The sequence below is a fragment of the Astatotilapia calliptera genome, chromosome 9 (genome assembly GCF_900246225.1).
Source record: "Astatotilapia calliptera chromosome 9, fAstCal1.2, whole genome shotgun sequence".
Classification (NCBI taxonomy): Eukaryota; Metazoa; Chordata; class Actinopteri; order Cichliformes; family Cichlidae; genus Astatotilapia; species Astatotilapia calliptera.
In genome coordinates this window covers 12695255-12708809 of record NC_039310.1, presented here as the reverse complement: position 1 = coordinate 12708809, position 13555 = coordinate 12695255, and the positions used below count along the sequence as shown (strand labels likewise).

General features: G+C 40.5%; 1 protein-coding gene across 6 annotated transcripts in view; it reads right to left on the bottom strand.

Annotated features, from left to right (window-relative positions):
- Window positions 1-7771: 7771 nt before the first annotated feature.
- phldb2b (pleckstrin homology-like domain, family B, member 2b) overlaps window positions 7772-13555 on the bottom strand; it is a 37701-nt gene continuing 31917 nt past the window's right edge. For all 6 annotated transcript variants that reach the window (XM_026179346.1, XM_026179347.1, XM_026179348.1 and 3 more), the window contains 5 exons: window positions 11705-11795; window positions 11344-11490; window positions 9707-9926; window positions 9474-9559; window positions 7772-9389 (listed from right to left, as the gene is read on the bottom strand). In XM_026179346.1, coding sequence (XP_026035131.1) covers window positions 9249-9389; window positions 9474-9559; window positions 9707-9926; window positions 11344-11490; window positions 11705-11795 — 685 coding nt within the window. In that variant the 3' untranslated portion in view covers window positions 7772-9248. The remainder of the gene's footprint in view (window positions 9390-9473; window positions 9560-9706; window positions 9927-11343; window positions 11491-11704; window positions 11796-13555) is intronic.

Sequence of the window (13555 nt, the reverse complement as noted above, 5' to 3'; positions counted from 1 at the left end):
ATTTTGATTTTAAAGCAATTATAAGCAAATCTAAAAAGTTGGTCAATACCAAAAGTGAGGGTAAGTTAAGAAGTCTTGGGAGTTTTCCTCACTTTCATCGGACCAACCATCTTGAACAATGGCACAGACCTGTTAAAAATAGCGCCTCTTCGACATATAAATCTATATACCGTTTGTTTGTTTGTTTGTTTTGTTGCTTTTATGTGGATCAAACAAAATCATAAGACCAAAAGTTTGTCAGGTTTGTCAAAGTGTGTCAGGTGAACCTTGGTTATAAAATGATACAATGCACTGCTACTTTAAAACCAAGGTCCTGCTATAAAAGTTTGTTTACTTAGCCTGAACATTTTTAAAAACTCGTTTAAACATTTCCAGACTAAATTAAGTAAAAACTAGTTAATTTTTCGTCAATGCTGTTTTTGGCTGTTAATGCTAGACTGAAACACTTCTCATATACTATCATGAAAAATAAAAATGTATGAAACAGTTTACAGTTTACTTGAAGTAATTTTACACCCGCAATGACTCATGGGAAACCTGACTGTGCACTGTCTTGTCTTTGACACGGAAATCAACCTCAATACGTCATTACTAAATAAAACTGTGAGAAAGAATTGTGAACTGAATTTTTGTTTTTATCTTTATAGCAACATTTGTTTGACAAAACACTGGTGAAGTTATTACACTCTTTGTTTGACCATCTGGGTTCACACATTATATCGTTAGAAACGCGGTATAAAACGTTCAATGCACGAAATTGTTAATCGTGTGACCTGAGAAAAAAAAAGCTGGTCAATATCTGGCGGTATTAACTGAACTGAAGAGCTTTGTGTGAAAGGATTTGTTTGTTAGAGTGTACCACCTTCGGACCAGCCATGCAAGTAGTGGCTGTAAACAGTATAAATAGCTCACGCTGCACAAACCTGGTTACATGATGGTTTTTAAACGTAATTCTTCTTTGACTTTTAAACCTATCGTTAAGTGATTTGCGTAGCGTGGTATCGATGAGACCATTGGGTCAAACAGTTACACAAACTTTAGAGTTTCCGAGAGCCATTTCCCACTCGCAATGAACCACGGGTAATCTATGCAGAATAGACGCTCTTGATAGGCTGTGACGATCACATGCGTTACTTACACCGGCAGGTCAGAGCCAGTGTAAACTGTCCACCAAATATGTGTCGTCTCGGTTTTCTATAAGTTATATCCCCCCATGTTTAAAATTTGGATCCCGTGGACTATATAACTCACGGGTTTTTTTCATTTGATTTTACTAAGATAGAAAAGCAATCTTGATGAGTATATCGAGAGTCAAGAGATTCAAGATCCTTTATTTGTCACATGCATAGTTATACGAGTACAACACGCAATGAAATCAAACGCTCTTTGACTCTGCAAAAAGAGGGGACACTACATTAAGCGAATTATACAAAAGACCACATTATATGGAGTAATATGCAGTAAGTAGCATTATATGCAGAAAGTAAGTGAATTGTGTACATTAAGTGAATGTTACATTTAAAATAAAAATCTGGAAAGTTTTAACTTCAAAATCTAAAAATGTACAATGTGCGAGTGGGTGTTAAAGTGTCCAGTGCTGTAGTGAAGCCGAGAAGAATCAGGCTGGATGTGTTAAGAATAAATCCTGTCTCAGCCATTTATGGATGCGGGAGGTGGCGGGGCATCTGGTTTAGGACCAGGGTGGCCTGTGATAGAAGCTCCTCTTGAGTCTGTCTGTTCTTGCCCGAATGATGCGGAACCTTCTGCCTGATTGTAGAAGTTGGACAGTTTGTTGCCGGACAACACCGGGAAGGGAGGGGTCCTTCAGTATCTGAGCTGCTCTAGACCAACATCTCCTGGTGTAGATGTCCTGTAGGGAGGGGAGAGCAGTCCTGCAGCAGCGTTCTGCCGTACGGATCAGTCTCTGAAGAGCTTTTTGATCCTTAACACAGCTGTTCCCATACCAGGATGCTTTCCACAGCGCCTGCATAGAAAGTCCTGAGGATCGCTTCCTCAGTTGTCGGGGGTGGTACAGGCAACTCAAACTGAAGATACACGGACAGTTTAATAAATAATCAACCTAGATTAGCCGCCGTGTTTTAGATTTGACCATGCCAGTACTGCATCCCAGCAGACTCTGTGACAGTACCGATGGCTGCCACATGGCGGCACTCAAACTCCATGCCCCTAAACCTGGATCCATTTGGGAATTCAAATCAGCTTTCAGTCACATACAGTGGGTCAATGAAGATAAATAGACAGCTGACTACAATAAAATAAGACTACCAGCGTATAAAATGTTTGATTGTAGCTGTCATGTCATAAACGTAACTGTTCACTGGCCGGTATATTATCATTTTAGCCTGTCGCTAGTAAAAGGCTGATCAATACTGACAGTGGCGAGACAAACAGGGAGCACAGCCATCAGTCGCTCCGTGAAGCACAAGGTGGCCCGGATGTGAGTCGCAAACTCGTTGACGTGGTTGAGCTTCACCTTCTGAACATCATGGAAATCCACAAGGAGAACCTCAAACGCGTAAACGAGACCGCGATTCACATTTCGCGCCACAAGGTGATCCACGGAGCGAACGATAGCTGACCTCTTTGAGAGTCTTCGGGCGGAGGTGCCACGTCTCACTGTCTTCGGACCAACCACGTGCTTCACTAGCGTCAGACTTATAAATAGGGCGCTGTTGTCACATACAGTTACATACGGGTGTGTGCAAAAAGCGAGGGCAGAGGAGTTTTAATACGGAGGTTGAATAAATCACGTATACTGTATCACAGAGAACTTTCCGCCAGGCACTCTTACAAGCCTTGCTATCTGTCTGGTTCATTTCATTTCCGCAATGAATCATGGGTAACCTATCCAAATCAGCGAGAGCCTTGCCTCCATTTATATTTCTGTGCCGAGACTACCTGGATGCGCTAACGTGAAAGCCAAACATGTGAGCTCAGTGTGTGTGTAATAGTTTGTAGGCCACAAATATTTTATACACATTGGACGGTGTAGTGTAATATGGCTCAGTGAGGAGCTGAGGTGGAGCCACGCCCCCTTCAGGCAGATATGTAGGCAGGTGTATCCACAAAAAATGTCATTTTTAAGTAGTTGTGTCATTATATCAAAATATTTATTATTAATATTGTGTCAGGTGGATTGGGGGAGTGTGCTTTACTTAGTAAGGCCTTGTATCTATGAACTGGAACAGATGTCCTGAGCTTAGTTTAAGCTGGTGGAGGAAGGTATAGGTGCATCCCTGATTCTGGGCTGGCTGTGTGGATTTCACCTGTCTCGTGAAGACGAGAATGTAGCTGTGTAAACTTCAAATATCTGAGCTGGTGTTGTGCCAAAAAAGTGATTTCCAATGTTTCCGTGTGCTTTTTATGTGTAATATCGTTACGTATGATACTAAATAGACTTCTGTGAACAGGTATTACAAAGTGGTTATATATAAAATAAAAAAATTACCTGTTCCTCAAGTATCTTTGTAACTGTGTTATTGTACTTACATTATAATCAATCAGCTCCCTTTTGTCCACTTAAAATATGTTTAATATATGCAATTTCAGCTGTCCTCCTGGCCAGATTACTCTTAAGAGAGACATTTTTAAAGTAAACAAGATTTTTTTAAACTGCATAAATAAAGGATACATAAGAGTCACTGCCAAAAACTGATTGCGGCTTCTACCTTGTTACAGGAATGTTGTTTGTTGCTCAAGATGACTTGATATCATTCGACTACCTTACTAACAGACCACAGTATGTGAGGCTCCATGACTGTGTGTCCGAGGTGGTAATCTGCAGCACAGGGGCACCACAGGGCACGGTTCTCTCACCCTTCCTGTTCAGCCTTTACACTTCAGACTTCTGTTATAATTCGGACGATTGCCATCTACAGAAGTTCTCAGATGATACAGCCATCATTGGATGCGTATAAGATGGGAATGATCAGGAATACAGGGGGGTCATCAGTGACTTTGTTGGCTGGTGTGAGACCAACTTACTCCAAATCAACGCCGGCAAGACAAAGGAGATGATCATAGACTTCAGGAGGAAGTCACCCCCTACAACACCGGTGAACATCCAAGGGAAAGACATTGAGATAGTGGACTCTTATAAGTACCTGGGTGTTCACCTCAACAATAAACTGGACTGGACTACAAATACAGACATCCTGTATAAGAAGGGCCAGAGTCGACTCCACCTGCTGAGGAGACTGAGGTCCTTCAGAGTCTGCAGGACTCTGTTAAGGACATTCTATGACACTGTGGTAGCATCTGCCCTTTTCTATGCAGTGGCCTGCTGGGGGAGTGGAAGCACGGACAGGGACAGGAGCAGGACTGACAAACTGGTGTGGAGGTCTAGCTCCGTGCTGGGATGTCCCCTGGAGTCTGTGGAGGTGGTTGGCGAGAGGAGGATGTTAGTAAAGCTGACATCCATCATGAACAACCCACATCACCCACTGCATGAGTATGTGAGTGGGCTGAGCAGCTCCTTTAGTCAGAGACTGAAACACCCTCGCTGCAGGAAGGAGCGCTTTCGCAGATCATTCATCCCAACAGCAGTTAGACTCTATAACTCCTCAATCACGATGTCATGACTCACTGGACACTGTGAACATCCACGGTCACCACTTCATGCATAATGGACCTTCCATGTGTATGGACATGTGCAGGTATATATGTATGTATATGTATACATATGTATATTTAGTGTATACATGTGTGTGTGTACATGTCTATAAATAGGAATAGTAGTGGTACAATAGTTATGTCAAGCTATATAGTTTATGTCTTCCATATTTTCAACCATATCCATAATCACATACTGTGTATGCTACCATTGTATATAGTGTATTATCTTACTTTTTTTCATTGATTGTACTTATTGTGTTTTTGTATTTCCTTCTGATATCTGTACCTGAGCTGAGGTGATGCAAAAATTTCCCCGTTGTGGAATCAATAAAGTCTTATCTTATCTCTTATCTTATCTTATGAGGGATATATTTGACACATGTTTCACATATTATAGACCAACAAGTTATTTATAGCAGTTTAAATACAATCAATCAGTTTCTGGCAGACAATCACTTTTTGTCACAACACCTGGTTCTCAGGTGGACGCAGCCTCTGAATTTGGACACCCCCATCCTGTTTCTGTTTCTAATAACGGTGACATTTAACTTATTTTATCCGATAAATAAACATTGTAAAATTCAAGTTTTTTGTATATATCCCCCCCCAAACAGCCCTTTTGAATGTCTCCCTAAATCTGAGGTCTCAAGTATGGCAAGTATGTGCCAGGCTTTGGCCCACATCTGTCTAAAATTGTATGTAACCATGAATAACGTTTTGCCATGTCCACCAGGAGAGACTGGACAGTATAGATGTAAAACAAATATGCCAGCAGTTCATCTCAGTTAATGAGAGGAGAAAACATGTGTTTGGCTCCTTCACATAGTGAACATTGAGTTGTTGTGTGGGACACCAGTAGTTCATGTCTGTTGCTGTAACAGTAGTTCATGTTTAGAATAAAAAATCCCAGCTCACTGATTTGATCGGGGCAATATTGTGCCTAAAATGTTGCAGAATTTTGCTGAGAGATCTTTTACTTTGTGGTAATCTTAGACGAGTAGTTTTATGGACAAAAACCACCAGGTCATTCAGTGTTCCCTTAGTGCTAATGTGTAAGAGATGTTGGTGTACTATAACTGAAGTAATGTTGTTAAGTACTTAAAGTCATATTCTTTTATTGTCATGACTGTATTTGAAGCTATTTTTATTTTTGTATGTTACCTGATTTATATGGAATATGGCTGAAGCTCCTCTTGAGTCTGTCTGTTCTTGCCCGAATGATGCGGAACCTTCTGCCTGATTGTAGAAGTTGGACAGTTTGTTGCCGGACAACACCGGGAAGGGAGGGGTCCTTCAGTATCTGAGCTGCTCTAGACCAACATCTCCTGGTGTAGATGTCCTGTAGGGAGGGGAGAGCAGTCCTGCAGCAGCGTTCTGCCGTACGGATCAGTCTCTGAAGAGCTTTTTGATCCTTAACGCAGCTGTTCCCATACCAGGATGCTTTCCACAGCGCCTGCATAGAAAGTCCTGAGGATCGCTTCCTCAGTTGTCGGGGGTGGTACAGGCAACTCAAACTGCAGATACACGGACAGTTTAATAAATAATCAACCTAGATTAGCCGCCGTGTTTTAGATTTGACCATGCCAGTACTGCATCCCAGCAGACTCTGTGACAGTACCGATGGCTGCCACATGGCGGCACTCAAACTCCATGCCCCTAAACCTGGATCCATTTGGGAATTCAAATCAGCTTTCAGTCACATACAGTGGGTCAATGAAGATAAACATACAGCTGACTACAATAAAATAAAGTTACCTTAGTAGAAAATATTGTTACATTTGTGAGACAATTTTCTTTTCATTGTAGCTGTCATGTAATAAACGTAACTGTTCACTGTCCGGTAATATTATCATTTTAGCATAGACTAAAAGGCTGATCAATACTGACAGTGGAGAGCACAGGCATCAGCCGCTCCGTGAAGCACAAGATGACCCAGATGTGAGTCGCAAACACGTTGACGTGGTTGAGCTTCACCTTCTGAACATCATAGAAATCCACAAGGAGAACCTCAAACGCGTAAACAAGATCGCGATTCACATTTGGCGCCACATGGTGATCCACGGAGCGAATGATGACTGTGCTCTTTGTGGGTCTTCGGGCGGAAGTGCCACATCCCACTGTCTTCGGACCAACCACGTTCGTTATGAGAGTCAGACTTATAAATAGGGCGCTGTTGTCACATACAGTTACATACGGGTGTGTGAAAAAAAGTGAGGGCAGAGGAGTTGCATTTTAATACGGAAGTTGAATAAATCACGGATACTAAAATCACAGAGAACTTTCCGCCAAGCACTTATACAAACCTTGCTATCTGTCTGACTTATTTAATGTCCGCATTGAATCATGGGTAACCGATCCAAATCGACTACACCCTTTCCTCCACTTATATTTCTGTGCCGAGAGTACCTGGACGAGCTAATGTGAAAGCAAAAACATGTGAGCACAGTGTGTGTGTAATAGTTTGTAGGCCACAGATATTTTATACACATTGTAATATGGCTCAGTGAGGAGCTGAGGTGGAGCCACGCCCCCTTCAGCCAGGTATGTAGGCAGGTGTATCCACACACAAAAAATCAATTTTTAAGTAGTTTCTTACAAATCTCAGACACGTCTTTCTGCTGCATGATACTTGACTATTTTCTTTTGTGTCATTACCGGTATATCAAAATATTTATTATTAATATTGTGTCAGGCGGATTAGGGGAGTGTGCTTTACTTAGTAAGGCCTTGTATCTATGAACTGGAACAGATGTCCTGAGCTTAGTTTAGGCTGGTGGAGTAAGGTAGGTGCATCCCTGATTCTGGGCTGGCTGTGTGGATTTCACCTGTCTGTACTGTAACTGTAACATAGGACAAATGAGAGTGCAGACACATATGATGTTTATTCCAGGAGTTTCACACAGGTAATAATACATTTCAGCTGAACTTAAATATAGACTTCTTGTCTTTACTGTCTGTGATTTTTTTATCCCAGTGATCTGTGGCAGGTTGCACTACAGCACAGTTTGAAATACTGCTGGTGGAAACCTGTAAAATGCTCCAGCTCCACTGTTCTCATAGAAAGGTATTCCTCAAGACAAAAACAACACAAACGATTATATTTATTATATATTCTTTTTTATTATTCATATGAAAATACAAAATTAAGATACATGCAATGGTACTGGCATAAATACAGTAAAATCAACATAAAAATTAATTATATAAAAATACTGGATGAATTAAAACACATGAAAGCTTCCTCTGTGACAACTCCATTAGTTTGGTAAAAATATGCTCGGCACGTCATGTCGAAACAGACAATATTCCACTTAAAAGATATTTCAAAGCAAAGAAACCAAATATACATTGTATCACATATGTATAAAGCTTGGTCAGCACGCAAAAACACAGGAGGCAAGATTATAAATGCAGTTATCAGCGGACAGAAATATGCCAATGCAGTGTGGAGTATAATGCATAAAGCAGCATTAGTGATCATAGTGGAATAGTCATTAAAAAAATAAAACACATTAAATTAGTGGTAATAAATGCAATGTAATGAAATGTAGTGGACTAAAGCAGCAGCACAGTAATCAGCCACCTTAGGACAAATAAATGTGTGTACCATAGATTTCGTCTGCTTGACTTCTAACAATAAAACTTCATCCTGCTGAAGTTCTTCCTTAAAAAAGCATCCAGGACCGCAATTCCACACTAGCGTACTTTCTCACCACTTTGGCGTTTTGTATGTAGATGCATGTAGTGCTAAAAAAATATTTAAAATGTGATTAAAAGGCACAAACACACATCTTTAGTTGATAATGGACCATACATGTCATAACATTTAAGAAATTAGCAGGCAAAATGTACAAATACGTTGGCGTTTTATTAACACGTTACCTATGCTGACACTGTTGTAAACCCGGCATCTGCATCCATTCAGAGAAGTGCTGATTAGTTTGGTTTGTGCGAGTGTGGTTTGGAATATTAGTGTCATTTACTGTGTAAGTACAGCACCTTGGAGCTACAGGAAAAGCCCATAGTAAATAGGCAATGTGCACAGAGTGCCTGCGCGCGCACACAGAGCAGGCAATTCATCACATGTGTATATACTCACACATGATCATATGATGCATGCATGCACATCCACGCACAGATTTAAGACCTGAGAATGCCCCATTAATCATACATGAAATGAATTCATTTAATAAAAAATATACCTTTACTAGATTATGAGGCATTTCATAATGTACAAATGCTTTTAAATGCCTTTCCCCCCGTTTCTTTGGAAATATTGGAAATATGTATAGTTTGTATAAAATGTTGAACACTGTAGGGCATAATATAGAGGCCAAAGTCAGCTCTGGTTTAACTAATGTTTCTAACTTACATAAAAAAATCAGAACAAAAAAACGTTATTCTTCTCTGAAGACGCTTAAACTGTTAAACTGTCCAATATCTGCCCGCAATTTCACATGAGAGCTCTGTAACACAACATGAAGTGTTATCTGTGTAACACAAATGCACATAAGCTTCATCCAGGAGGAAAATAAGGAGCTGATACTTTTGTCTTCAAAACCCACAAAGGACTGCAGCATTAAAAAAAACATGAGGCCCGTACATCTGCTTCACTACACCATGAACTGAGTGTATCCCTCAGCGCCTGTGACGATCACATCCATCCAGATCCTCATGGCCTCGGGAGAGGGAGCAACCATGTAGTAGACCCTATCGTGAGTCTTCACGCTGAAGGTCAGGGAGGGGTTTGGGCTCTGAAGGAGGGAGAGAGAATGAATTGTGAATGAAGAAGAAAGAGTTATGATGCACTTTTTGTATCAGCGTTGGAGAATGCATACCTTGTGTGCATTCTTCAAGTGATCGTAGTATACTTCTTCAATAGCTTGGAAGTAAATGACTCCTTTCAACTTGACTTCGTGCTTGTCTGGAGAGAACATACGAGTACATGCCAAATTAGAAGAAATACACAACTTTAACATTTATGTGTGTGATTCTATCTACACAGAGAGTTTTTTTAATTGTTTTTAATCAGACTTTGCTGAGTGTGGTTGCAAGTGTCTGCTGTCCTTACCTGCGTAGTAGGATAGTGTGCGTCTGTTGCGGTCAAAGACGAACCAGCGTTTCTTCCACGTTTTGATTTTGCCTCCCATCTTGACCAAGTAGCCTCGGCAGGTCTTTTCAGAGATGGACAGGTGGAAGCACGTGTCTAGGCTGTGGCCCGCCGACTCAATGTGAGCCCGCAAGTCAAAATCGTCCTTCCTCACAGGCAGATACCGAGTAAGAGGCCGGGACTTGAGGGAGAGGAATCATTTGAGAATGTAATGACAAAGATGTATTTATAATTTCTTATGAATTCTTTTGTTTTTACCAAATTCCTATAAAACACAAAGATTTACAGAAAGTCATACATTAGGAAACATCAGAGTATTTCTCTCTCTTTGTTCTGCTGCCAACATTTGATGGTCCGGGAAAAAGAACTAAAGATGATAAATGAAGCTTACTATGAGAACTGTCAACACAGACATGATTAAAACCATGCAGAAGGAGGTGCTGTAAGTATGTCTGAAATAGGGCTGGGCGATATATCAAGTTTTTTAAAAATATCAATATATCTTCATACGAGATGTAAGATGTGACAATATCGTTTATATTGATATGTTACATTATAATTATACTTGTGGAGCCGCAAGTTTGCCTCTCTTTCGTCCACTTTTGTCTCTACGCAAACTCACTCAGCCTCGCCTCTCCTTCACTGAACAACTCCCCCTCCCCCACAGCTTCACCTGCAGGCAACGACAAGGTGAACACGGCAAATCTCCGTTAACGAGTTACCGCGGATCGCCCCGTGCGTGGGGCTGGTCGGCGTCAATGTGTTAGCGAGCTAACCGCGCTAACGACATGCAGCCCACAGGAGCTGCATGGCCTAAAATCTGACCGCGAACCGATTTTATGTGGTACACGGCGCTCAGCAATCTGTCAAAAAATGTTTTAGTACGACTTTGGTAAGCTACGAAGTTGCACCGCTTGATGGATTGTCGGAGCATTACGGCTACCGTAGTCTGGAGCCTCGCGGAGTGATACGTATTGTGCTTCAACGTAATATTACCGTATTGTGTGTGTATAAGCACCATAAATGGCACCTGTTAAAAGACACAGTTACAAAGAGGATTTCAAACTCCAGGCTGTCAGTCACGCAGTAGAACTTGGGAACAGAGCAGCTGTGAAATCTGTCTTTGTTATTATGCTCATCGTCTTTTAGTTTACATTTTGACTGCACAATTTTGAGCTTTTGTTATGCACAAAAACAACATTGTTTTCTTTTATTTATGGAGCATGATTATTTAATAAATGCTGATAATTTCTTTTTGAGTAATTGCTTCATGTACATCTATGCTGTATGTTAATAAAAGTGCCTGTGTGACATCTGGGACACAGCTTTGACTAAGAACTCTCTTTTTGTTCTTACCTTATGGCTTTAAAAAAAAATATATCGAGACATATATCGTATATCGCCATCCAGCTAAAAATATCGAAATATGAATTTTGGGTCATATCGCCCAGCCCTAGTCTGAAATGTATAAAAGTAAGCTACAGAAACAAGACAGAGTGCACTGTCAAAAGAAGGTAAAAGGTTAGTTCCCTTGAAGTTCATACGTATGTTTTGGATAAAGAACCTCTATTATCCACAGCTCTTCCCAGACCTCTTACCTGCACCCTCTGCTTTTCTCGAAGCTTCACCTCGCGGTCGATCAGTTTCTGGCGTCTGTTGGTCTCCTCTTGTAACCTTTTCTCCAGATCCTCCCGTCTCCTCCTCTCCTCTTCCAAGGCCTGCTTTCGAAATTCCATTTCCCGCTCCTTAAGAACGATTCAGATGCAGTCACAGGTTATGTAATGACACACACATAAAAAACACAACAATTTTGCAGTTTGGGCAAATGAAGTAGCACCTCTATCTTTAAGGTTTGGAATTATTACAAAGATACTCGACTGATCTGCATGTTGGCTTTAACGCTACATATCTCTCTAACATTAAATAAAATGTGAAAATATGAATAAATCAAATAGTGACCTTGTGTTCGAGGAGGCGGTTCTTCTCGGCCTGCGCCTCTCTCAGCAGGCGCTCCATCTCCTCCAGCTTGGCTACATTTGACGTACTGGCACTACAGCGCAAAAAGCACATACAGCAACAATTATAGAAAATAATGTACCTTTTGCTTTACATCAAACACTTGACACTTATAGAAAAACAAACAAAAAACCCACTTTGGGATTTTCCAAAAATGCAAGGGAGCAGCTCGCGAGTTAATAAAAAAAAACAGTGGGTACACCAACACGCGACATGAGAAAATCAATGAACTTGGACTTTTCTTTGAAATTGTTTGATGAATGTCGGCATTACTATAATCCAATATAGGGCTCCAGCTATCGATATTGTTTTAGTACTCGAGTTAATCAAGTAATCGGATTAGAAATACTTATGTCTTATCACTGAGCAATAGTAAATATTCAGTCAGTGAAGAGAAGCTAGCATGTCAGCATAAAAGTGACATTCTTATTGGTATAACTGTTAATAATTAATAATAACAATTAATGCTAGTAATGATTCAGTGTGCAACTTAGCACATTTATTTTTTATATTTTAAAATATTATATACAATACCATTTAATAAATAAAACACTTTAATTACTATAAATCTGCAAAGTCATGGTACTAAAGTCTTCAAATAAATATGGCCTAGAACACCCCATGCCCCCCTTTAGACTCACCCCTGCAGTTAACATTGTGATAAAAAGTGGGACGGCTTTAGTAAGCTGCCTAATTTAAACAGTTCATCTACATCTTCTATTGCAGCTGTATTTGTAGTCTCTAGTGTGGGTGAAACGCTCACATAGTCATGGTGACAACTGAGCCCTAAAGAGTTGCGGATTAAAAAAAAACATCAAAGTGAAAAACTTGCATCGAGGATTTTTTCATAATGGGGTTTTTCGAGTTGGTCGATGAATGGTTGCAGTGTGTGTACATACATGCATACAACACATGTAGATCTACAGCCAAAAAGAAGAACTCTGTTTAACATTCCAAAGTAAACGCTAAACTGTCCTGAGAATACTGATTATTCACTGGTTGTGTGTGTGTGTGTGTGTGTGTGTGTGTGTGTGTGTGTGTGTGTGTGTGTGCGCGCTAAATCAAAGAGGAAATCCATTAAGAAAAGAGGCCGCGTTGCCAAGGCAAACCATCTATGTTATCTCTTTAGGTCTTTGAGGCCTTGTCTGATTTAGAGTCTCCCAAACTGCATATGGTCTACACATGACACTCACTCCTGACATCACAGCGAAAGGATCTATGTATGTATTTCTCTGTCACGTCAAGCAGTAATTCTTTTTCTCACACTAATTTTATTGCCAAGTCTATTTACTCTCACAAATGCACTTCTGGTACCACCGCCGTGCTGACTTACATTCATTTTATGAAACCTTACCCAAGCCCTGAACATAACCTGCTTTACCCTAACCTTAATCCAAGTCTGAGCACTACCTTTTAAATATTTCTGTTATTGGAATTTGCCTTTTTATACTCAGGGGAAGGCCAATTCCCAAAATAAGACCGTGTAACCAGATTTAAGCAACATAAGCAATGTACACACACACACACACACACACACACCTCTTCTTATCTGGATCCAGGAGGAAATGAATACCCGGTGTTGATGTCACAACAGTGCTAAGAAGAATGGTGCACATCAGACTGAACTATAAACAAATCAGGAAGCGAGACAGGGTGGAGAAATTTGGAGCAGCCCGAGTGCAGAGAGGACAAAAAAGAAACGGGAGGGAGGGCATGAAAAAAAACCAACAAAAAAACTAGAACATTTGCAAAAGGGAAAAAAAAACTCTTTTTTTCCCCACTCTGCTATTTTTT